Source organism: Mirounga angustirostris, unplaced genomic scaffold (genome assembly GCF_029215605.1).
Source record: "Mirounga angustirostris isolate CCGP_5_RB_7025 unplaced genomic scaffold, mMirAng1.0.hap1 SCAF_1, whole genome shotgun sequence".
NCBI lineage: Eukaryota > Metazoa > Chordata > Mammalia > Carnivora > Phocidae > Mirounga > Mirounga angustirostris.
Genome location: NW_026991709.1, coordinates 60,917,683 through 60,945,385, shown reverse-complemented (window position 1 = coordinate 60,945,385; position 27,703 = coordinate 60,917,683). Strand labels below are relative to the sequence as shown.

The 27,703-nt window shown below is 37.0% G+C and overlaps 1 protein-coding gene across 1 annotated transcript in view; it reads left to right on the top strand.

The window, feature by feature from the left end:
- Nucleotides 1-27,703, top strand: part of LSAMP (limbic system associated membrane protein) — a 658,124-nt gene that overhangs the window by 317,573 nt on the left and 312,848 nt on the right. Inside the window, exon 2 of the mRNA XM_045902916.3 lies at nucleotides 25,550-25,782. Within this exon, the coding sequence (XP_045758872.1) occupies nucleotides 25,550-25,782 (233 nt within the window). The remainder of the gene's footprint in view (nucleotides 1-25,549; nucleotides 25,783-27,703) is intronic.

Here is a 27,703-nt window from a genome sequence, read left to right as displayed (position 1 = left end):
CCAGCCATTTATCTTATGGATGGAATCTAGTTCCCACTGAAATGAATACATAAATACATACACACACACACGCACAGACACACATGCTTTGTTTTGTTTTGTTTTCTTAAAAGCCGGCTGTACCCTCACATTATATCCTATGTCTTTATTCAACTGGTAGGTAGACCTGAGCTCCTAGTTCTTTCTTTACCCAGGACAACTCACTATCTGCTACCAAGTCCTGACTTTGACAAAATTTTTATGCAAATAGTACCTCTACAATAGAAATAAGATGTGTAATGACATTTTACAATGCCAGAATATATAGTGCCATTACTAAACATCCTTGCTTACATGTTTGTGGTCCTTGGACCAGCAGAGACTCAGCCCTGCCCAGACTTATTGAATCAGAATCTACATTTTAAGAGATCCTCAGGGCATTTGTATGCACATAAAAATTTGAAACGCACTGATCTGCATGATCTTATGGATGAAAAATTCCAATTTAAATGTTGAAAGTACAAACTTTATAATTGATGTGGGGTGGAAGTTTAGTGTAATGTAAAAAATAAAAATTAACTTGGATTTAGATTTGTATTTGAGTCCTGGCTCTGCTTCCTATTTTCATTTATAGAAATTCAGATTAACTCCTACTCTTTATCAGGCACATGTGTGGGTGATGGGGGACACAAAAATAAGTAAGACAGAGCCTCTGGTCTCACAGAGCTAACTCTGTAATCCTAAACAAATCTGCGAAAAGATGGTGGATTGAACACACCCAGACTGTACGATACCTACTATAAAGGAATTCTTCTTCCCTAAAGACATACATACAGGGGAGGTGGGGAGAACAAGACAAGAGAGCATAGCAAAAGCAATTTTGGGAGCTGTAAAGCACAGGGATGAGTGAAAGTGAGTTAGCAGACAGGAAAATTCTGAAGTCTAAGCCAGTAACAAGGAGAGCTGAAAACCAAACTAGTTCTTCCTATGAACTGTTCAGGAATTGGCAGTATTATATACCATTGGAAGTTGGGGAAAGGTCAAGATTAGGATGGGGGAGCAACTAAAATAAGAGAAGTTGTTTGATGCTTAAAAGTGAATTAAATCCCTAAATCTTTTCTCTCTATGCTCCTGGCTGATTCTTCTTAGCTAAACCAAGCAACATAATTTAGGTTCATTCTCCTGGAGAAAGTAAAACAGTGTCTCTGTACTGGGGATACCAGATACAGTTAAGAGTAGGGTACATGATATTTCTATAGTAAATATGAACATACCCTTCATAATAAGAGATAATGTAAATGGCATTTACCCCTGTGGTTTCCTCCCAAAGACCCATAACTCCAGTCTAATTAAAAGACAAACATCAGATAAATTTTATTAGAGGATCCTATAAAATACCAAACCACTATCCTCAAGACTATCAAAGTCATCAAAAACAGGGAAAATCTGAGAAAATGTCACAGCCAAGAGGAGCCTAAGGAGACTTGACAACTAATGTGGAATCCTGGAAGTGATCCTGGAAGAGAAAAAGGACATTAGGCAAAAACTAAGGAAATATGAATAATCTATGAATTTTAGTTAATAATAATTATGTATTAATGTTAGCCCATAAATTGTGACAAATGTACCGTACTAAGGTAAGTTGTTAATAATAGGGGGAAATTGTTTAGGGTTTATGGGAACTTTGTACTGTCTTTGCAATTTTTCTATAAATCTAAAACTGTTCTACAAGTTTACTTAAAAATAAATAAATAATGGGGAAAATGCTATGCTGTTTCTCAGAGGAATATTGCTCTTGGAGTCAAGTTCTTAGTCAAGGAGTCCCACCCATACATTAGAGTTTTAGTCACCATTTCTTTGATCATTATAACAAGATGCATTTATTTTAATTTACCAGTATTTTGGACATCACTTTTCCATGTTAGTACATATAAATCTAGTGTTTTGATTATCCCTTGTTGCACTAAAAATTACCCAGATCTTAGTGGCTTAAACAACCACCATTTTATTTTTTCTCAACATTCAGGAATTTACACAAGGCTTGACTAGCTGATATGGTGTTGACAGAAGTTGCTCCATGGTTATTCAGCCCACAGTTGGGCTGGTCTGGAGGGTTCAGATGGGCTTCACTCAATTGTCTGTCACCTTGACAGCATGCCTAGACAGGGGGGCTCAGCTAGAATTCTTGGCCCGAGTACTTAATATTGATGGACTTTCCAGCATGGCAGCCTCATGGTGGTTAAACTTCTGAGATGGCTCCTAGAGAAAGTCTTCCAATAACTCACATTTTATTACCCATTTTAAATATGAATAGCATATGAAGATTACCAGATACCTATGGAATGACTGAAAGAATATGAAAGAAAGAAACAAAAATAAACAATAATAGCAACTTGAAGAAAAGAGAGAGGGTTTGAACAGAAAAAAAACTTTTAAATATCATTAATATTCTTGACAAGAGAAAATATTGGAGATTGAAAAGAGGTCTTGGAAATTTATAACATAAGGGTAGAAAGGAAAACTCAGTAGATATGTTGACATTAAAAGCTGAGAAAATCTCCTAGGAACTGGAGGCAAAAGAAAAAAAAAAAAAAAAAGGTGGCAAACAGAAGAAAAAGAAAAAAAAGATTGCATTACAGGACAAATCTAGAAGACCTACCATCCAAATAATAGTAATTACAAAAACAGAAAGTTGAGGTAAAGGAAGGGAGGAAATCACTAATGAAATCATTCCATAAAGACTTCCTAAACTGAAAACTATGAATTTCTAGATTGAAATGATTGAAAGCACATGGTGAGTAGACCCACCTTAAGGCACTTCACCTTGAAATTTCAGAACACTGGGACAAACACAAGAACCAGTGAACATCCAAGTGGGGAAAAAAAAATGGAAAAGCAAGTCACATTCAAAGGATCAGATGTTAAGTGATTTTGGACTTTTCAGTAGCAAAACTGGGGTTTAGAATTCAATGGAGAATATCATCAAAATTTAGGAGGAAAATAATTTCCAACCTAGCATTCTCTACTCAACAAAGTTGTTTTTGTTTTTGTTTTTTTTACCCTCACACTTGGTTGATAGACATCAAATTCATCACATAATTTACATGCCACACATCTTAATCATGAAGTTCTTAAAAGATGTGTTCTACCAAAATGACTAAATAAATAAAAAAGAGAAAGATATGAACTAGAGAAAAAATAAGAGATTGAGCCCAGGACAGAGGCAAAGAGAAATAATAGGATTATAGCTCTGCAAGAAAGGTAGGAAGCAAACAGTTGAGAGTGGACCAGATTCTATTCCCAACTCCACCATTTATTAACTAAGATTCCTGGAGCAATGTAATTGACCTATCTGTGACTCACTTTCTTTCTGTAAAATGGGGATAGAGTACCCAAAATATATAAAAAATATAAATATATCTGAGTAATGCCTGGCACAGAATAGATGCTCAACAAATATTGGCCTTTACCATTTATTACTAACTCCCCTCCCTGTTTTGCCCCCCCCCTTCAGTCCTTATTAAAAGTAACATAAATATATTGGCTTATTTTAAGAAAAATAAGTCCCCCAAATGCATGCCACATTGTTTCCACTTTATCAGGCCATAAAATCTGAGCTAGACTAAGGATTCCATTTAAAGTGTTTCCAAAAACCTTTAAAACCTTCAAACAATTATAAAGAGATGAATAATAAGCAAAACAATTCCTTCCACTTCATAAAACACTATTGAAAAGCATCTACATTTGCCAGATATCCTGGATACTAAAAGTGGTGATATTCGACTGCTAACCCAATGGCATAAAATAAAAGGAAAACGTAATAAAATGTAGGGACTCTGCACCCTGCTGACATAATAACAAAACTGAATAGACAAAGAATGCCAAATTCCTAACTTTATGACCCACATGGAAGGATGTTCCAAAGCATATGCAGATCATCAGAGTCTAAAATCTACCTGAGGGGTTCACTTTCAGTATTTTCATTATGTGACTTATTCGGTGAGTATCACAAGATTATAAATGCTGAGAGTATTACTGTTAATGTTTTATAAAAGCAAAGTTACTGTTTCTCTTAAATATGTGAGTGTAAAAAGTGGTACTACTGCTTGCTTAAGTGTCTGTTTTATTACATTTCAGGATTTCATTATACCCAGGGATCTCCTGTTTTCTAATAGCAGACCCTAAGGCACCAGAAAAAAATGTATTTCTGGAATGCATATATTTTGTGAAATAAGGGATAATATAATGAACAGGTTCACACTCAAATAGGAATAACAATTCCCCTTTCTACCCTCATCTACCATCCCATGCACTGTCCAGGATTGTTCTGGGCACTGCTCCCAGCCTATGTTTCCGAAGGGCAACCCAGCACAGAGAACATTGTGACACATGCAAAAAACAAAAGGCCAGACCATTTACAGATATGTTATTCAGGCTGTTGCAGTAGGAAGGAAGGAAGCTTGGGGTTTGATAGGGGTGGGGAGTTATCAGACTCTTATGGAAGTCATGAGGAAGAATGAAGACGAGCCTTACCTCATATTATGTGAGGGCACTGGGGTCCTTTGCAGTTAGCCATTTCCTGGAACACAGAGTGGGGAGATTTTCTAACCATTCCTGCTTTCCCGGAATGGGAACACAGGGTTTAGATAAAGTTCATTGTTTTCCACGTGGTCTTCTACTATTTCCTCTCTTCCCATTCAGAAGTTCTGCTAAATTATATCTCAATCAGGGTTTTCCTCATAGTGGACATTTTTGGGACCCTCCTTAATCCTCTTGTATCTTAACAATTATTGACCCACTTGATTCATTTTTAAAAAATGTCTCCCATCTCATCTTTCCTCATTCCATGTTTGTGGCTGTAAATAATAGCAATGGTACTGATAAGACAACGACAATATCAACAGTTCTACGTAAAAATTACTGATAATTTTCCATATGCCAGGTGCTACTCTAAGGTCTTTACATGTAGTGATTTATTAAGTCCAAAAACAATCCAGTGAAGAAACAGACTTAAAGAGGTGAAATAATTTGCCTAAATTATTGTAGCTGATATGTTGTGGAGCCGAGAGTTGAACTTCCTCAGTCTGCTTGCTCCAATTACACTACTCTAATTTCAGATTCCCACACCACACAGCAACAAATGTACCTGGGAACACAGCCCAGTGTTAGCTAGAGACAGTGTAGAAATCACTTACAAATCCTGAGAGTGTTAGTGAGGGAGAGCCTTTGCAGCTTAGAGAAACAACTTCTCCAGCTAAGGTTTATTTTACTGAGCACAGTGAGTTACATTAAAGTCTACTCTCATACCTGACATACTACATAGGTGTCAATGTTGGTTGTCTCAGAATTTCTATTCTGTGGGAACACCTTCTAGAGCTACTGGTAAGTAGGTAAGAGGAAAGTATATTATTCAGTGATTAACACACACTACTTGTCTAACAGAATCATTTTTAAAATCATTTTCAAAGTTATGTACATGTATAAGGGTATAATTTATAAATTATAAGCTCAGTATGATTCCAATTAAATTTAAGTGTGGCTGTATAACTTTAAATATAAATCATCAGAGATAAGCATTGTTAATCTTCTGATGGTTTTTGTTTTATCTGTATTTTTCCATCTTTTCTGAATTTTTGATGCAGAACAGGTGCTTTTCATAATCATAAAACATACAGTGAAAACATTTCTAAATTTCTAGACTTCTCTTCCCTACATCATTTACCGATCTTTCAGGTTTGCTCTTTTACAGGGGAATGGGAGAAAGGGTGTGGGACTTGAGATGAAAAGAGGGAGAGCGTGACCTAACATTTCCATATGCAGATATTGTTATTTCTCTTTTCTGTACCTTCTACTAAAAGAAAAGTCATTCTGAACATCTATTCTAGAATTTCTTTTGGCTTTTCATATCAGCTTTTTTATCTGATTCTCCAATAGTTTGTCTGCAGCATCTCTCTCTCTCTCTCCCTTTCTCTCTCTTCACTTTCTCATTCTGTTTCTCACACTGAGTTTATATATGAATCTTTCTCTCTCTGCCTCACACTCTCTTATGCTTCCCTTATTTATTATTTTTTTGTTGATACTTCTCTGGTTTTCTCCATCTGCCTGAATATACTAAAACAAAATAAAATAAAACAAAACATAAAGTATCTGAACACTGGAATTCCAAAAGTTTAAACTCACTAGTACTTAGGAAAATATTTCAGAATCTCCTCTCAGAGCCACATAATTTTCAAGAATATATATGTGAAACTCAGATTTAAAATTTCAAAGGCTAAAATCATGGCAGTTTTTAGGTAATGATTGATTAAATTGTAAAAAGACTATTTTAGTTAAATCAACTATTGGTGAATCCAATAGATTGCAAATAGCCTATTATTGAAATAGCCTAGTGTGGGGTAAAAGTGAAATAAAGGTATAGATATTGATGTAGATATTGTAGGGTGAGTTTGCTCAGGAAGTTGAAAGAAGATTCCCTGGAGAGACAGCATAATTATCTCCCCTGATAGATCTCCTTTCAAAGCAAACTCTTTCCTGCCTTCCTTCTCAAAGTACTAACAGTTACCAGGAGTTCCTAAACCTGCATTGTAGATTCTGCCAGATCCATTCCTTCCAACTGCAGACTTCCTGGGCTGGTTCCTATGTTTCAAAAAACCGCAAGATATTATAAGCTATGGATCAAAAGATCCATCTATTAAAATACTAAACGGTTGAGTAGAGGTTGTAATATTTAACTATTTAACAGATTGTGAGCCATTCTAATTCCTAGAGTTTTTATTCGTTTTCTTCTCATAGTCATTTGGAAGCTTCTGTCCATCCCTACACCTCTCCTTTGAGTTCTAAGGAGAGAATGGACTGGCTGTTTTAGACTGTGTAGACAAGCTGAATTCTGTTCTTCTCTCCCATTCTGCCCTCCATCATACATTTGAGACCTTTTGTTAAGGTGCACATATCTACATACTCTCTATCACTAAAGGAACGATTGGTTTTCATCAATTGTGATCCCAGCATCCACATTTCTAAGGGGTATCCCTGTCTTGATCTTGAACTCTCTTGTTAAAAACATTTGTAGAGGGCGCCTGGGTGGCTCAGTTGGTTAAGCGACTGCCTTCGGCTCAGGTCATGATCCTGGAGTCCCGGAATCGAGTCCCGCATCGGGCTCCCTGCTCGGCAGGGAGTCTGCTTCTCCCTCTGACCCTCCTCCCTCTCATGCTCTCTGTATCTCATTCTCTCTGTCTCAAATAAATAAATAAAATCTTAAAAAAAAAAAAAAAACATTTGTAGAGCTCCAATTTCTCTATTAGAGCTATTTGGCATTTCAGGTTAGAATGCAACTTTCTGTTTTGTAATCCAGCTAGAAAGTCTTATCCTTGCAAGAAAGCAGGCCTCATCAAGAGCACATGGCTTCTGTCCAGGTAAATCCCACTGAGTAATTATCTTTCACATACTGGAGGAGAAGCTGTCTTATGCTATCCAAACCCTTCTTTTTATCTCCCTATTCTTGCCTTTGAAAATTCAGGGCTAGTTAACAGAAGCACAGTGGCTTTCACATGCTGCCAACTTGTTGCTAGAGTCCCCTTGATTTTGCACCAACATCCATTATAGAGACCACCTCAGCCTCACTGAAAGCACATTTTAAAGCATACAGCCAACATTAAAAAAAAAAAAAAAAAAGGTGATTGATTTTGAAAAAAATAAAACATACAGCCAACATTGGAAGACTCATATCAGGAGAGTAGTAAAAAGGGAGTGAATTACCCAAATTAATTGATAAATTAGCAGAATTAATGAAACAGAAAAAAAAACAGCCTTACAAATCTGTGTGAATAACACACTTAACAAATATTTCACAACCTATGGCAAAAAAAAAAAAAACCCAAAACTGTGTGTTAAAGGGGGAGAAGGGAGGAAAAGACAAAGAACTATATTACTTTGTGAAGACCTGCTTTTACATAGGGTGTTATAGGTCCAAGCTTCAAAGTAGGGACATTTTGAAATCAACATTTATTAAGTGATTCTAAATAAGGTCTTTGGACACTCTCATGCCATTGATGAACATGAATAATTAACTCCTGTCCCAGTGCAAATTCATGAAGCCACACATGTCAAGAATTGCTTTCTACTAATCAGAGGGAATAAACTTTATTGGTCAAAGGAAGACACAACTACTACATGCAACCATTTCTCAATGGCAGTGCCTGGTTGGCTGCACACAATCCTACAGTTGGCTCCCAAACTCTTTCTACTGAGAGATGTGCCTGACAGTCCGTAGATTGCATGAGAAGCTGGGAGGTCTTTGTAGCAGTTAGTCCTCTCACACTGTGCTTCTACCGTGGCTGGAACAGAGTCTTGAAGGATTGGCTGGAAGTGCTTATTTCCTTATTCTGTACTGTGTATCACCAGCTGTGGGGAAAAAAAAAAAATTCTAGGCAAACTGAAAAATATCTCTTCACTAGCAAAGAGCCCTGTAAATGCCTTCAACATGCTAACTATCCCACACCCCAAACTTTCAAAAGGCTTTTAGAGAGTAGATGGTTCTTCTGGGCTTGTGCATGTTGATGCTCAAGCCCATATCCTGCACTGTTTATAATACTGGAGTAGGCTATGAAAGCACCTGGGACATCCAAGGAATAGCTCTAATTCTAAACTCCTACTATAGCTGTATGTAGTACGTTTCAGGAGGTTGGCAAATGAAAGTGTGTTAAGTCAAGTATGATTCTGGCCTATAGCATATTCTTACTAGCTTTTCATCTGACATTGAGAAGGAATGGTATAGCTATGAGGTCTTTTGGGAAGATTTTGGCATGATCTCACACCCAGCATCACCAACTGGAGAGGTAGGGTGAACAGGTTTAGTATTTAAAAGTAAGATGAGGGGCGCCTGGGTGGCTCAGTTAAGCATCTGCCTTCGGCTCAGGTCATGATCCCGGGGTCCTGGGATCGAGCCCCGCATTGGGCTCCCTGCTCAGCGGGAAGCCTGCTTCTCCCTCTCCCACTCCCCCTGCTTGTGTTCCCTCTCTCACTGTATCTCTCACTGTCAAATAAATAAAATCTTAAAAAAATAAATAAATAAAATAAAATAAAATAAATAAAAGTAAGATGAAAGAGTTAATTGTGTTTTCTGATTTTAGAGAAATTTGCCCTGGTTCACTAGTGGGTGGTCTGCAAAGGATTACATTGTAACAAGCATATTTTTTTCTACAATATCTTCGTCTTGTGCAATATCTGATCTTTTATGCTATTTAAAAATGAAGAATTTAGGCAAAAATAATATAATAGAAAAGATTAATAGCTCATGTAAGATTGTTAATCTCTTCTAATCTTACTTGTAAAATAATACTTGATATCCTACATGATGGACAAAGACTGGGTGAACTATATGGAAGAACAGAAAATGCAGGTCTGGTTTGCTTTTATTGTTGGCTTGTTGATTTTTTTTTTTTTAACGTTGCCTCTGGCAGATTTGCATCTAGCATTAGCCTCCCAGAAACATACTTTACTACACTGTGGAGAATGTTCTCCACTTATTTGTTGCTTAGGGCTAACAGGCTGAGCTGTTTTGCATTGAATATGTATCTTTTGATCTTATTTTATTTCCTTCTTGCTCTTTTGTTGCTTCTAAAAGCTGATGATTAGGAGAAATCTGTAAGTGAAAACTGCTAAAGGGTTTTGAAATGATGAGATTGGACTCACTGGTCAGTGCTCAGAGTTCTATGGTGACCACAGAGGGCCTGTGTAGAACTCAGTGACTGGGAAAGAAAATCAGTTTAGATTCACTTAGAGGAGCATCTACTTAATGAACAGTATATTCTTTGCTCTTTTGTCCTTTGATTCTGGCCTCTAAGTACAGATTTTCTAAAGTTCCTATTTTGTTACACTCAATCATAGTATTCTGTGATTAGATGTTATACAGAGGTAGAGTAATCCATAGGAAATTGTATATTTGAAATTTCCTTCATTGTTAGAGAATTTTTTATTGAATACCCACAGATTTTCATTCACTCAAATCATTTCTGCACTGATATACTTAGAGAAATTAGGGACTCTGACTTCCTTAATTTTATAGTTTAGCAGAAGTATAATTTTAATGTGAAGCATCATGTGACATAGTAGGAAGTCTTATCTAGACAAAAGAATGTTCATAAAGATTAAGGGACTCATATTACATAAGAGCAAAAGGTAAAGACATATAAATAAGCCATTTTCTTTGATTCATGGTCTCAGTTGTAAAGAGTATGGCAGAAAAGAGATGGAATGAGAGAAGTGACACATAAAATATGAACAAAAATATATGATTTATATCATAGCTATAGATCACCACATTCTAGTCTCAAGACTGAATAAATATAGTGATTAATGTTTAATAATTAGTAAAGAAACTAAATATTCCACTTCTGAATAAGGCCATCCACACCACCATTCCTGAAGTTTGAATAGGAGGACATATCTTAACTATAGTAGTTCCTTTAATAGAGTTCTTTGGGAGAATACTGTGATTCAGGGTAACAGAATAGGAACTCTAGGAAATCTTCTCTTAAAGGACAAAAAGAGAGCAAGATATAAATCATTAAAAATATTTTGTTAATGCTTATTCTTATCTCATTCTGTATTTTGGGGAAGTTTTGCATGATTCTAATGACTGATTTGGAGGCTGACATCCAAAATGAAAAGATTATATCTTGTAATAATCAGAGTAAAGAAATGTACCAAATTTACTAATATTAAAGAATGGACATAGTTTTATCTGAATAATAATAGTGTCCCATATTGACTGGAAGACTCTAGAATGTCTAAATTCAGTAGCTTCGCAGACAAGAAAGTATCAGTGAAGAAAATCTCACTTTATCTACCTTTTTATCACCTTTCCTGGTTGTCTTCTTGGTCATATTATTATCTTGAAGGGGAAAGTAAGTGCTAATTTTACAATGAAATATAGTGAGGAAAGAAAAATTTTTAAAGTTTTGTGAGATCAAATTAACCTATTTCACTAGAGATGAAGAGTGAAATTATTGGGTATGACTTAGTCAGAGACCCACTATAAACTCATAGAGATTGGGTTATGTAGCTGGAGGTGGTTAGTCCTCAGTGTGACATCTGAATACTGATAAAAAATGTTAATATCTATCCTTAAATATGAACCTCTAAGGCAGGAGACACCAGTAGGATAATATCAAGGATAGTATTCGAGTCCACCAGACAAGAAGAGGGACACTGGTGACTTTGAAAACATGTTTTCACCATACAGCATATTTTTAGAAATTTTTTTGAGTTAAGTTTCCACCGTACATGGTATTTCTTTTAAAAAAAAAAATTGTTTTTATGAATATATTATAATGTATCATAGGTATATCATTAAAAAAATAGTATAAGGGCACTAAGATGGCTCAGTCGCTTGAACATCCATCTCTTGATTTCAGATCAGGTCATGATCTCAGGGTCGTGAGATCAAGCCCCGCATCAGGCTTCACACTCAGTGCAGAGTCTGCTTGAGATTTTCTCTCTCCCTCTGCCCCTCCACACTCATTCGTACTTTCTCTCTCTCTCTCTCTAAAATAAATAAAGGAATAAAATATTTTTATAAATAAATAAATAAGTAGATAAATAGATAGTATCATCTCTTCCAGGCGAAGAGAGACAGAGAAAATGGTAGCATCAAGTGAAGAGAAATAAAATGGCTAGATTAGAAAAGACAAAGGGCTTTGTCCTGCCATACTTTTCTTTCGAAACCATTGGATATAGTAAGATTTTTCCATCTTCAAGATTGTATTAGGATGCAGAAATCTCTAAGAATGTGAAATGAGAGGAGAAAGATTCTTGGTATATTCATTCATCCATTGAATAATTATTAAGGGATTTTGTGTCAGGCATTTTGTGAGACAATAGAGATGCAAAGATCAAGAAGACATAGTCATGCTTCACTCTTAAAATAGTAATGAGAGGCAGAGAAAGAATTAGAATGCTACCACGAGCAAGGGAGCAACTACGGAATTAAAGAATGCATCACAAGGGAAGGCACACCAGAGATGGGTTGTGTAGTAAATAGGAACTTGCCAAATGAAAGAATAAGGTTCATAGCAGGGAGGGAGTGTAAGTCAGGAGATCAGGCTGGAAAGGTAGGTTGAGCTGACATTTGTTATGCTAATCTCTTTGAACTGTTAAAAGTAAAAAGACCAAGTACATTTAAATAAGAGGTTTACATGATCACCTTCATGTATGTTCTATATGAAGGATGAATGGGTAAGGGATGCAACGTCAGAGGCCAGAACACCAGTTGGAAGGTGATAACATGAGTTGGAAGTGATGTTGACAATAGATGAGAAGGTTCTGAACAATGGTAGTAACAGTATGGATGGAGATTAGAGGTCAATCTTAGGGGAAAAAATGTAAAAAAATATATATATATATTTTTAAAGATTTTATTTATTTATTTGAGAGGCAGAGACTGAGAGAGAGAGCACATGAGAGGGGGGAGGGTCGGGAGGGTCAGAGGGAGAAGCAGACTCCCTGCCGAGCAGGGAGCCCAATGCAGGGCTCGATCCAGGGACTCCAGGATCATGACCTGAGCCGAAGGCAGTCGCTTAACCAACTGAGCCACCCAGGTGCCCCAAAAATATATTTGATTATATAAATGACTTGAAGGAGAAGGAAACAAGGACAGCTCTGGGGCTACTAGTTTGGATTAATAGATGGATTATGGTTCTATTAACCAAAACTGGGAATTTAGAATGAGTTTAAGAATAAGATGGAAGATAATGAGTTTAGGTTCAAAACATGCTGAATTTGAGGTGCCTTCAGATATCTATGTGGAACAGCTGAGTATGCTGTTTTAGATTTCAATATGATGAAAGCCAAAAAGTCTGATGAAATGTATGAGGACTATTCCATGAAGCCAGGAGGTGAGTGGAGAAAGAGGAGCCGATTATAGAAATTGAGAAATAGTGGGAGTTAGGAAGAGAGACAAGAAAATGAAGAATGAGTGGCAAATTGTGTTGAAAGCTATATAGAGATGAAGTAGGACAAATACTTAAATCCACTGGATTTGGCTGTTAGTGGATTACCAACATCCTTCTAAAAGTGTTCTTTGATAGAGCCAGGTGAAGGTGACTGGTCCTTAGGGGAGAGTGGACATTAATTAGTCAACATAATATTGACTACTACTATCAACATTATGACTAATAACACAATATCAACATTATGAGGACTGTTAATTAGTCAACATAATTCTTGCTGCTACTCAGATCAGGTTCCTGAACATATACAGAGAATTCGACAGAGTTCCTGGTACCATGTCAAAAGATCACAACCACAAATGGTGATATAAGTAATCCAGAAGAAAGAGAGGAATGATTTCAAAACAATGTCTTATTAATCTCCATTTAGATTTAGTTCTTTCTCTCACTCTGCCTGTCTTTTCATTTAATAGCCAGATTTTGAGAGTTGCTGTGAGAGAAGATGCCCCTTCTGCAATGCAATCTCCAAGGTAGAATGCCCTAGGGACAGAGAGGGTGGGAAAGTGAAATACAAATGCTCTCATGGTAAAGAGATGGCACTTTTGAATCATGTGACTCTTCCTAGAACTCAGAACGTGACCTTCACCTTGAAGTATCTGCAGCTCTCTCTTTAACGGAGGCTGGCTATGAAATTTTAGAATTAATTATGTGGCAGATGTGGTAGTACAAAGGGTGACTGACCTTTAACTTCCTCTCTCTGCCAAGTCCAGACACCACTTACTTCCTCTCACCCCCATCGCCCTCCCAGGGTCAGGGTTCTGTGTAAGTTGGGGATTACAGTGGCAGGTATAATTCTCCAGTTTGAGTAAACCAAGTTCAGTAGAGTAGCTCACAGATGGGTTTTCATCCCAAACTCATCAGGTCTTGCTTTCATGCCCATTCTCTTGGTAATTTCTGAAGCTCTTTTTGATTACTTAATCCTGAGTCCCATTCATGTCCTGATCGTTGATATGGTCAAGACAGGCAGACCTTCAAGGAAGGGTTTGGTAAGGAAAAAAAAAAAATGATGGAGAGAGAAAGAAGAAAAACCACAAGAATTGGCTATCACACAAGGATGAAGACCTCCTCACATCATTGTCCTTTAGAAGAAAGTGATAAGAAAAAAAAAATACTTCTGGAGATAGGAAACAAAGGAAGCGAGGTGGGGTAGAATGTGGGTGATGGAAAAGTGAACGTGGAAGTCAGAAAAATCCCTATGATTACAGTTCTCCATGTGAGAACAGTCCTTGTGATTTATAAGCATTCAGTGATCTATTGGCTTCTTGTCAGTGTGGGGAGGGGACCACTACATTTCCTTCAGCTAAGATGGATCTGTTTGATAATATGTGCTCTTTCAATTTGCAGCTACCAGAGTCCCCTATTTCACATCTGTATCCACCAAGTACATTTAAAAAATAGACTTCTTTTGCTCTTTGTATTTATCTGCCTTTATTTCTGCTACCTCTAATAAGGTAGGCAAACTAGACAGCAGAACCCTGTGTAACGGTAGTTCTGATAGACAGTCTCATTACTTATTTATTTACTTATATGCTTACTGTATGTTAACTCTGTTATATCATACATGCTGTATGTATTAATTGCGATGTCTTAGAGGGCATGATTTGATACAAATTATATCCAAATGCATGTAATGAGGAGTCATGTTATAACGTGGTTCTGCTCCGATGATAACATTTATATAATGCTGTGTATGATAAGACTATAAAGTAGGGGGCTGGGTTTTCAAGTGAGACTTGTGGAAAATAGTCTCCTGACTTTATGGCCAAGTCTCATACAACAGAATGCTCATCCTAAATGCGTTATAATTTATTGTGAGCACTTTTATTTCTCCCTACTGCCGGAATGAGATAAAGAGTAAACTGCATAGTATAGAGCAATATAGAGGACATTTTTTTTACTTCTAGAATATAGCATACTTTTGATATTTACTTTGTAGTGACTCAGAAGGTAACAGAATTTTCTTTAAATAGCTGTGGAATTGTTTTTAATTGCATAGTGAGTAAAAATTTTAACTAGAAATCTGAGCCAGGATTCTAAGACTCATTTTATTCTTTCAAAGGTACAACTAAAGGCAGCTTCCCACCCCCCCTCTAAATGAGAGAGATTTTTCACAGAGAACAGAGACTCATAGCAAGAATCAAAACAAATCAAGGTTTAAAATTGCTTCTCACCCTCACTCAACCAAGTAGTAAGGAAAGAGGAGAATCCATAATTTAAAGGAGAGGAAAGAGTTATAGATACTTGCTGTTTCGGTGAGAGGATAATGGCCACTCATACAGAGAAGGAGAAAAGATAAGCCTTGTTCTTGCAACCTGAGGGTCCATAAGGCAAAGACTGTGACTCATCCAGTCCAGGAGGAACCCCAATTTCACCAAGCAGATTTCAGCAGATCACAATGTACAGCATTGACCAACTGTCCTCTGTTCAAGCTGCCTTGGAGAGAGAGCCATGTGTGGACTCTAACTGGATCCGATTGAAAGTGGTAAGGCATTTAAGACCTAAGCTGCCTCTGCACAGGTATGCCAAAAAAACCCTTAAAAATGTTCAGAGATGGCATTAGAACCTCAGTTTACACTGTTGCACCACAATCATACTGCATCATCTTGCTTTCAATTTAACACCTGTCGGCTTTAGGGGCACAACTACTGATTAGAGGGGCCAGAGGGTATCAGATGCAAAAGAACCCAGGCCTGCAGAAGGAGATTTCCCAGAAATGGCTGTTAATAAGGAAGGAATTGGATTAAACACTTTCTGGACGTTGCTGGATTTAGCCCAACAATGGGATTTATGCAGAGTGAAATGCCTAAGACTCAAATTATGAAAAGCGTTGGGGACAAGATTTTATTAGGCTCTTCCGAAGCTTACTGGGTATTCTAAATACTTTAGCCCATTTAATAATCACAATCATATGATAAGAAAATCATTATCCATGTTTTGCTGAAGAAAAACACCGAAGCTCTTTGGTAATAATGAACCCTTTTAGGGCTCATTTAAACATTACAGCTATCCACTGAAGTAGAAACTATCATTCTTCATTTTACAGATGAGGAACCCTAGGCACAAAGAAGTTAAGCAAATATCCTGAGAGCACAGAGCAAGTATGTGATGGTGCTAGAAAGCAGAGCAGGAAACTGGCTCCTGCTCTTCAACCTGAACACGGAAACACGCCCGGTGCTGTGTTTCTCTGCTAAGTAACTTGCCAGAAGCTACTAAACTATGGAACCCATGACTTTTCCACTTCACTTCTTACAAATAAATTGAGGATCTTGAATTACGGTGTGACTAAGAACATAACGATTTGTTTTCTAGACTGATCGAGACTATTGGAAAGAACCTAGAAGAGCTATTTCCAACCGCTTATAAACATTCCTGGGATTGATCTTAGCAGTGACTGAGATAGCACTCTGTTCTCTCCTGGCCTCAGTCTCCATTCTGATCTCTTTTTAGAATTTCTTTCTTCCTCTTTTCCATTCATTTCTTCTATGTGAATGTAGAGACGACACAATTGATGTGAAAAGCAGAGGAGCACAGATTGTCCTAGAATTGAGAAGTTGTTGCGACGTACTCAGTACCTAATTTGGTGGATAATTTCTGCTCCTTCTCTACTTGCTTTCCTCAACTGTGCCACCTGCATGGATATGCGTTAATTCTTCTTCTTAAAGAAAGTGAGCCTGAAAATATAGCAATACATGTGTCATATCATGCTTATATAAGGATGCATGAAAAAAATAAATAAAAATTTAAAAAAGGATGCATGTGGCTGGACAAGTACTCCCTACTGATAAAAGAGATAAAAAGCATGTCTAGGGAGGACTTTTCATTGCTTCAGAAATGACACAAACTCCCCTGGCTTTACCAGTTGCCATGTGGATTCTTTTTTGCTCTTATAGGTGATGAATAATCCTAGTAGAGAGTAACCCAATCACAGAAAGTGTGCTTTGTCAGCACAGTGCATGCAAATAACTACTGCAAATTGAATATTTAAAGAAATACATGATTGATCAGAGAGTCTGGGAAATAATACATATTTAGTGTCATCACACTCTGTGAAGAGATAAACTTTTTGAATGGCCTAGGGAAATCAGTGTTTTTCCTTCCTATCCACCCCTACATATAACTATTTTCTTCTTATCTACCATGAGAGAGTATGAATATGAGCACAGATATTGTTTTACATCTTATAAAATGTTTCCGTGTACATCACCTCATTTTATGCATGGAGTAGCTCTAGGAAGTTGGGTAAAGTATCATTAGCTTAATTTTACTTATGAAAAACTAAGATACAGAGAGGCTAAGTGACTTATCTGTGTTCTGAAGAACAGAACTAAAATCAGTTATCCTGTAGGAACTAAACAGTATGTCTTTTATCCTAACATTCCATCAGAAGAGTACAGATTCCTAAATAGTTATGCCCAGTAATAGAATCACATGAATCTGGTTCCTGTGGTTTGCTACCTCTCCATTCTCACCTTCTGTGGAACATCTGTCACTACTTCTCTGTGTGTTTATATGCATGTGTGCATGCGGGCACTTGTGCATGAATGTGTGCGAAGCAGCTGGGGTGAGGGGAGATCATCATACCATGTAGATAACTGTACTGGTGTTAATTGGAGTAAAATTCAGTAGGAATATAGAAAAATAAATTATCATCAAACTAAGATCAGTTCAAAAGTTTCAAGAGGATCATGATTAAGAGAGCATACATGCATAAGAACAACAGAATGAGGCCAACAGAGTAGGCAGGGTTCAAAGCCATAAGTCAAGTCTGGAAGGCGGTAGAAATGGGAGCAAGACAGCTAGAGAGCTGAGGCTTCTTGCTGTAGACAAGGCTAGCAGGAGCACCTAAGGGTCACCAGTGCCCACAATTCTTTTATTTCTGAGTTTAATCTTATAGCATGGTAATGAAACAGAGATGACCCAAAATGTTTAATAATTCAAAAATATTTAAATTGGTTTTTTAACTGATTTGGCATGTATTGTTTTTAATGTCTTTGCACAGTGCTGTTGGAATTCATTATACTTAAAATAATATGATAAAATGAGACTAAGGACCTCTGACTCAAGAGAGCCTACTTTATTCCATCGTCTACTTTTCCTGATTTCACGCACTAATACTGGGAATGTACAGCCTTACCTCTCAGACAGAGACTCTTTCCTTCTACATTCTATGATAGTTTTGATGATTCACTAAGGATTTTGTTTGTAGGGTTAAAGTACAATGCAAACAACATTAAAATCAAGGGCAAACATATTCTTGAAGACTTCTTTTCCATTCACATCTTGAATCATTACACATCTTACAAAAGAGGGAGAGTCCAAATGTGAAAAATAATAAAAGTTAATTTAAAAATAGCTTTCCATTTATTTTCTTTTCTTTTAATTTTTAATTTTTTTTTATTAAAGTTTAATAATTTCCTTAAAAGTGAAATTGATCTAATTGAGTTGATTCTTCCTTATCTGTTCTGGATTCAATGGGTCCATTTATATAGAGAGAAAAAAAGAAAAAGACTAAATTTAAATGATTTCTCCAGCATTAAATTAGGAAGTAACCAAGTTATAGCTTTCCTATTCACCATCAGTAGTGTACAGATCTTCCTTGACTCATGATGGGGTTACATCCCAATAAACCCATCATAAGTTGAAAACATCATAAATCAAAAATGCCTAACCTACCAAACATCATAGCTTAGCCTAGCGTACCTTAAATGTGCTCAGAACACTTACATTAGGTTACACTTGGGCAGAATCATCTAACACAAAACTTAACTTTATAATAAAATATTGAATGTTTCATGTAATTTATTGAATACTGAAAGTGAAAAACAGAATGGTTGTGTAGGTACAGAATGGTTGTAAGTGTATCAGTTGTTCACCCTCGTGACGGCCTGGCTGACGGGGAGCTGTGACTCACTACCACTGCCCAGCATCATGAGGGAGTATCTTAACCACATATCAGTACCTTGGGAAAAGATCCATATTCAAAATGCAGAGTATGGTTTCTACTAAAAGTGTATTGTTTTCATACTGTTGTAAAAGTTGAGAAATTATAAGTCAAATCATTGTAAGCTGGGGACTGTCTGTACAAGACTATATTGATGTATAATTATAATACTAAAATGAAACAGCAAAGGGGCAGTGTTTCATTTACTACTAACTTATGACCAGAGCATGACTAGACTTCCTTGTAGTGATTCTGTCATGACCATGACTTATAATTCAGGAACTTTGCTAGTGGCAATTAAGTATCTGTAAATTAAGAAGCATATGCTTATGAAAAAAAAACACCATTGCACTATAGATGTTTGCCCTATGCTTCCAGATATTTAAACCAAGAGACCAAGTTCTGACTCAGGGATTTTCAGCTCAGCCATGTCGACATGTGGGATATCTTTATTGTGGAGGTTGTCCTTTATGTTGTAGGATGTTTAGCAGCATCCTTGGCCTCTACCCACTAGATGCCAGCAACAACCTCCCCACTTCAGGTTGTGACAATGAAAAAAATGTCTCCAGATAGTGCCACATATCATCTGCATGCACGAATTGCCCCCACTTGAGAACCACTAATCTCACGTTCTTTCTTAATTTTAAAAACAAATCTCTTACCTATCCATTTCCACTGCCCTGGTCCTTATAGTTGAGAAGTATGAGGATAGGTAACTGGTGAGAGATTGAGTAAAATGTACTTACTTGTGATAAATGAGTAAATACCAGATTGCATTCCTGAGAAAGAAAGGAAAGTTTAGATAAATTCTAATGCTAAATCAAAACATTTTTAGCAGCAAGTAATGTTTGTTAAATACGAAGAGATATGTCTGTAGCAATTGAACAGGCTTAATATCTGGTAGATCTGTATCACTTATATCATGGATATACTGTCAGTAAATATGCTATTAAGCAATCTATTGCTATAGACTGAATTTAGCATGTCTTTTCTGCCTCCAATTATACTCATCGTTTTAGGAGCAGACTTAGGCGGTATGAGTAGAATTGTCGATGTACCTCTTTGTATAAATGTGCATAATATGCTTGGTGTAAAGTGTTTGCAGAGATCCAATGCTTGAGATTTTTATGGGTGCATTGATTTTTTGTGACAGTTTTATGGCTGCAGATATACTGAACAGGGAAGATAAAAATTTGTTTGCTTTCCTTTCCTGTAATTTTTTTAAAAGCTGATTTTAAAAAAAAATCATAGGCCCATAGTTAAGGTAAGTAACCCACCTGATATTTGTGGGTTAGTGGTTAGAGAGGGCAACCCACTAAACATTTTTCTAGTGCTTTATGTTTCTTTCACTTTTTCACATGTGACACAGATTATGTAATTCCCAGACATGATGTTTCTTTATAATGAAAGCACTGAGCACATATTTTTCTCTCCTTTACTTTCATGTTACTACCACACTCAATAATTCTCTTTTAAAATTTCCCATTGTATCAGATGCTTTTAATTATTTCTTAAGAAATGTTAAAATAGTTACCCATTTATTCTGCACCTCTTAGATAATTAACAAATATTTGATGTTTGACCTAATAGTAATGTATTAAATTAAATTCAGTTTATGTATTCTACATCTCAGTTAGTGCCTACTGTGTACATGGTGGTTGTGTGCTGTTAGGCCCTGTTAGGGCTCCATAGGTAAACTCCAGGAGGGCCACTGTCGTTAATAAGCTTATGAGGAAAGGTAAATACAGATAATGCTATTGCGATATAGAGTATGATGAGGTCATAAGAAAGATCCATGAAAAGGAATGGTATACTAATAATAGATGATTTCCTAGAGAACAGTAACCCCATGTTCTCAGCTGCCTGCCAGAAAATCCCACCTGAAGTAGGACATTCTCTTCCTCTCTTCTTGGCACCAACACCCACTCTCTTTAAGGAACAGTCCTTTCTAAATCCAGGAATGATTTGCAATGTCGTGAGCTCCTGGAGAAAACATTCTATTAAATCTAAACAACACATAACACTTACAGATTTTTAAAATACATCTCACCCTCTCATACTGGTCAGAATAGCTAAAATTAACAACTCAGGAAACAAATGTTGGTGAGGATACAGAGAAAGGGCTAACCCTCTTACACTGTTGGTGGGAATGCAAACTGGGGCAGCCACTGTGGAAAACAGTATGGATTTTCCTCAGAAAGTTAAAAATAGAACTACCCTGCAACCCAGCAATTGAACTACTAGGTATTTATCCAAAGGATATAAACATAGTGATTTGAAGGGGCACACGCACCCCAATGTTTATAACAGCAATGTCCACAATAGCTAAAATATGGAAAGAGCCCAGATGTCCATTGACAGATGAATGGATAAAAAAGATGTGCTATATAGCACACACATATATATAGCCCACATACACACACACACACACACACACACACACACACTGGAATATCACTCAGCCATCAAAAAGAATGAAATCTTGCCATTTGCAATGACATGGATGGAACTAGAGGGTATTATGCTAAGTGAAATAAGTTAGTCAGGGAAAGAAAAATACCATATGATTGCACTCATATGTGGAATTTAAGGAACAAAACAGATGAACATAGGGGAAGGAAAGGAAAAATAAAATAAGATAAAAACAGAGAGGGATGCAAACCATAAGAGACTTAACTCTAGGAAACAAACAGAGGGTTGCTGGAGGGGAGGTGAGTGGGGTGATGGGGTAACTGGGTGATGGGCATTAAGGAAGGCACTTGATGTAAGGACCACAGTGTGTTATATGCAACTAATGAATCACTAAATTCTACCCCTGAAACTAATAATACTATATGTTAGCTAAACTGAATTTAAATAGAAAAATAAAATATTTTATTAATAAAATACATCTCTTCACACTTTTCCAGCTTTAGCCTCAGCTGATATTGAAAATAAAGTCATTAGGTATCCAGTTCTGAACTGGATTGTCTGGTATTGAAGCAGTATTCTGAATAGGGGGTAATTCATTATTATATTATGATGGCATGTCATGAGAATACTCATTTACTCTACCGGAATGCCTACTGCAAAATTAAGCCAACTTACCTCCTAGATGAAAGCTCATGATGCTTGCTGGTCAGTCAGTGCATTCTGGGAACCTGGGTCTGCATTAAATCAGCATTTCCTCATTTTTGAATAACTAGGTGTTCTGTGACTACCCTGTGTGACTGGTTGTTTTCATTGAACAACCATAAGCTCTACAAATTGAGATTATTTTGACTCTTACCATCTTTTTTTTTTTAAAGATATTATTTATTTGATTAACAGAGAGACACACAGCGAGAGAGGGAACACAAGCAGGAGGAGTGGGAGAGGGAGAAGCAGGCTTCCCGCTGAGCAGGGAGCCCGATGCGGGGCTCGATCCCAGGACCCTGGGATCATGACCTGAGCCGAAGGCAGTCGCTTAACAACTGAGCCACCCAGGCGCCCCGACTCTTACCATCTTTTACTTATGTGCACTTCTTATGGCTTGAAATGGTTGCCACCTTAAATCAAGATATCAAAATTTTAAAAAATTAAATTAGTTCTGAAACTGTATTATTTTTGCCATTTTTCAGTATGAAAGTTTTAGTCATGTTGTGGAAAGATTATTTTCTAGTTTATAGAGTCAATATATTTACTTTGGAACTACTGACTACAGAAAAAAGAACCCTTAACTATCTGAAGGAGTGCTTATCCTTTTAAAAATACTACATTGTTGGGGCACCTGGCTGGCTCAGTCAGTAGAGCATGTGACTCTTGATCTCAGGGTTTTGAGCTCAAGCTCCATGTTGGGTGCGGAGGTTACTTAAAGTAAAAATTAAAAAAAGAAAAGTACCACATTGTGCTCTGCTTAGCTACTTGGCTAACCATACTAAGTAAAAAGTGTGAGTGTATATGTATGTGTATATATTCTAATATGCCTTTCATTTACTTGTAAGTAAAAGATAAATTTTAAAAATAAATATAAGACAAAACACAATGTAAGAATAAGATGTTATGTAGATTGTCATAGCAAAATTTCCACATAATGTATTGTTTCAGTAGTTACATTTTTGTGGGTCTGGCAATTTTGCTGAAATAATCAATTATGTCTTTAGGTAAGATAAATCTGAACACTCTCTGAGAATAATTTGGAATAATGATCTATGTGATAAGTTTAACTTTTCCATGGACAAAAAATTGCTAAAATGTCCAAAGGACCCTAAACACCTGACTTAGAAACTCTACCTCATGCTGATAAGGAAATTTGTCCAGTTCATTAGTTGATGTTGTAGGGTTTGGGATGGAGAAGTGGGAAATAGGTAACCATATATCCTCTTCTCTGTAAGGGTGACACTGTCAGTTTTGCAGCAGGCATTTACTAAGTACCTACTTTCCATAAGATTAATTTTTGGAGGTACCTAAATGAAGAGAACAAAATATCTGTCTTTAATTGATTTGTAAGCCATATTAATGTAAAATAGATTATATAGTATTTTTTTTCCAAAATGAACATATTAGGAGCATATTTTTGGCTAGACATTATTCAGAATACATCTCTATGATGCAGCATATCTGTTTGCTGCTGTGTTGAACTGCATAGAGGAGAAAAGTGCAAGGAGATATATGATAGAAGATTTAAAATGCATTTGTAGAGGCAAATTTCCATTCTTCTCTGTAGAAAAGAAAAACACAGTAAATCTACATCAGTGACTTGGTTTATGTTCTAGAAAGCAGCAAACAGCCTATTAACTCCTAAATGATTCTCAGTTGAGAAGGGCCACAAATATCATGAAGGACAGAGAAACAATGACACAAAATAATAAAACAGGAAAAGTCAAATCAAGTCTGGAAAGAAGAAGCAAGTATCCATGAAGTTAGCTTTGTACTCCCTCGTGGAGAAGTTCTAAATTATCAAACATATAATTAATCCCAACAATATCTCCATGGCAGAGAAACGCATACGGACTAATAGAGACACTAAATGATGACTTCATCTACTTATGTTCTTGAAAATAAATAGGTAGAGAAGAGAGACCTGCGGATCATGGAACTCAAGTAATTAAATAAAGTTCTCATGTTAAATAAAATATTCAGTTCACGGGTGCCTGGGTGGCTCAGTTGGTTAAGCGACTGCCTTCGGCTCAGGTCATGATCCTGGAGTCCCAGGATCGAGTCCCACATCGGGCTCCCTGCTCAGCGGGGAGTCTGCTTCTCCCTCTGACCCTCCCCCCTCTCATGTGTGCTCTCTCTCTCTCTCTCTCAAATAAATGAATAAAATCTTTAAAAAAAATATTCAGTTCACTTAAAAATAATGGGATTAGGAGGTCTTTTGAACCATAGGTGAGGTATTTTAAAAGGATTCAGCTTTTCTCCTTTTAAGACTGAGTTAGCCTCTGTATACCTACTGTAGACAGCCTGTAGATAATGCATTAATTTCCTGTCTAAGCGTGGGTGCAGAATCTCTATGACTTTTTTGACTGGAGAGAAAACCTGGATTTGACTTAGTTTGGAGAATCCAGAACATGGTATTTTAATTGTTCTGCTGTCATGCTCCTGGCTTCTTCTCCCCATCCCTCATGCCCCAGAGTGCTGAGCAGATGGCTCTACAGTTGTGAACAGGGTCTGGCACAATCTCCCTGTGGGGCAGACATAAATCTTGCCAAAGGGATACAGAGAGAAGTTTGTTTGTTTGTTTTTTGCTCGATTTTTCCATTTCCAGATTCTCAGTGTAATTGAAGGAGAAAACTTCATTCACCACGAAGTAGCTACCCCTTACCCATTAATCTGTATTCTTTGCCTCTTTCTTGCAAATTTCAGAAAGAGATCCTTTTAGGTTTTTAAAATAAGTAGTCATTCAAATAAACGTTTTTCCTTCATCTTTTTTGGAATACAAACTATGAAATTGGTTACTTCATCTCCCATAAAATATTGAATTCATTCTGATGCGCCAGAAATGCTGGTTGTAAGCCGTCTTGCCAGCAGACATCATACTGCCCTCAGCAGCTGGAACCAGACTTAGGCATGATGATGCTGGCTCTGACTTCTTTGACATAACACCTGTCTACTTACCTTTGTATCTATTCACACACTTGTCACTCCTGGGAGAAGGCATTCCAAACTTCTAAGAACCTGAAGCAAACTCTGAAATCTGGTCTAATTCCTACAGCACTGGGGCATAAATTGTATCTACCATCACATAGGACTTTAGGAAATACTTGTGGAAGAATTAATACAATTCAAAACTCATTAAATGTGCCACATTATCACTTGTCAAATTCTCAGGTACTTAAACAGATGGAGTTCTGTGTGAATGACCTTTTCCTAGACAAGAAGAAGATAATCCAGTGAGAAGTCAATACCTATTTAATTTTATTTGCCTGCATTTTTCATACTGATTGTTTATTGCCAAATTGAGTCTAATATAATGACATCCATCCATTGGATGGTAATTAGGAGAAATAGTGACAATACTTAGGACTCTAAAAAATGGCATGGCAATTATTCATCCTGCATATAATTATTGTTCTTGATTGGTCTTGTTGAGGCCAATCATGTGGAGAATGAATGCAGATGCAGGTAGGACTGAGGTTCTAATGTTGTTATTCTGCTCTGCCAGGTGTGTTGTAGAAGACAAGAACTCGAAGGTGGCCTGGTTGAACCGTTCTGGCATCATTTTTGCTGGGCATGACAAGTGGTCTCTGGACCCTCGGGTTGAGCTGGAGAAACGCCATTCTCTGGAATACAGCCTCCGAATCCAGAAGGTGGATGTCTATGATGAGGGTTCCTATACTTGCTCAGTTCAGACACAGCATGAGCCCAAGACCTCCCAAGTTTACTTGATCGTGCAAGGTAAGAAAAGGTGGGATAGATGGGTGGTAAGGGAGAGGTGAGAAGCAGAAAATAAACATGTACAAAATATTTGCAAAATCCTTTCTGAAGGAAAAAAAACCTTTCAAATGCATTATTGCATTTAAATGTCTATTTTCTCTCGGAAAGGATAGACTTAAAATAAGAGGACTAAGGAGAATATAAAAAGTGCCACTGTGAGCCAATACCCTTGATGAGAATATTCTCTCTTAGCCCTGAATATAAAAGCACATAGCAAAGCCCCTATCTATTGAAGAGGTTGGAACAGGGTAACAAGAACACACAGAATGCTTAGAACCATGTGAGGTGCACTTTATCCGCTGTTAGGTACTGGATGCTTTGCTGAAAGCTTGATTTTTATCTTCAGCATAAAGAATGTTACTAATTATCTGTTTTTATGATAGTAAGTGTTATTTGGAAAAATAAAATTTCCAGAGGCCTTGACATCCTCTCAGCTGGCCAGTTTTCTTTTCTTTTCTTTTTTTTTAAATTTTATTTTATTATGTTATGTTAATCACCATACATTACATCATTGGTTCTTGATGTAGTGTTCCATGAGTCATTGCCAGCTTTCTTTTTAAATTGTATCTCCATTTAATGGTACGTTATTTGTGAGCAGATCCAGTGACCAGGATCTGCAAAGTCATTGGGGACAATCTGCTTCTAGATTGGGGTTCCCAAGGTCACATCTGAGTCATGGTTTTATAGGCTGAAAACCCTAAGTGGCATACACATGCCCCAAACTATAGCTCTCATGAGTCCCTTCCCCCATAATTGCAGGATGAGAACAAAGCTGATCAGCTGCACAATTTTATTGCAAGGGAAGTTAAACCACAAGCAGTATCAATCCATCTATCAGGAAAGATCTAAGCACTAACAAATATTAGGGCTGTTTTCATGTATTCTTGATTTACAATTTTATGTAAATTTAATGGAAATTAGGCATGGTCTTAGGGCTCCTGTCAGGATTCCAATGCAGTCAGTGGTATGGGAAAGTTTCACTGTAGCTTCTATTAATGTGTAATGGAATTGATTATTGCAGCATTTAAATTATTGCTCTCCCAACTCCTCTGATTAATAGATTGAAACTGGAGTAAAATACATCAGAGACTGTCCGGTCCAGAGGTGGTTTAGTCATGTGACCTCTATCTCAGTCCATTTGCAATGGTGACAGCTTCATTTTATTGAATGTTAAAGGCATGTCTACTGACTTGCAAAGTTCCAGTCACAGTCCAGACATAGAATGTTTTCCTTGTAGTTGAGTACAGAGTGGTAGAGCTCCATAACATGATACTTCAGGGGTTGGATCTCAGGCAGTCCATTATAAATGTATAAACATAACCAGAGATGTATAAATATGCAATTGGGTTAATTTACCAGCTCCCTCAAAAACACAAGTACGACATACATTCTCTCTCTCTTTCTCTCTCTCTCTCTCTCACACACATACACACACACCTTCTTCAAAACAAAAGAAGTTCTATCCCATGCAATGGCAGAAGGAGGGGAGGTAACTAGTTTTCTTAAAGCCCCTTATCTAATGACCAGCTCCATATTATATTATAGATTCCTACACAATTTTTTTTTAACAAGAATGAGAATTCTCTTTTTTTTTAAGGTTTTATTTATTTATGTGAGAGAGAGTGAGAGTGAGAGAGGGAGCACCAGCGGGGTGAAGGGCAGAGGGAGAAGCAACCTGTTTCTAGGTGAGGAAACAGAAGTTCATTAAATTTAGGTTACATGCTCAAGGTCACATGAAGAGTTGAAGGAGTGAGTAGTTTGGAGCCAAGCAGACCAAGATTCAAATCTGAAGCGTTTTCTACTGGAAGGGAAATTTGTTGTTATGACTTTAAAAACTACCATATTTATATTTAAGTCAGCTCTTAGCACCAGATGCCCCAAG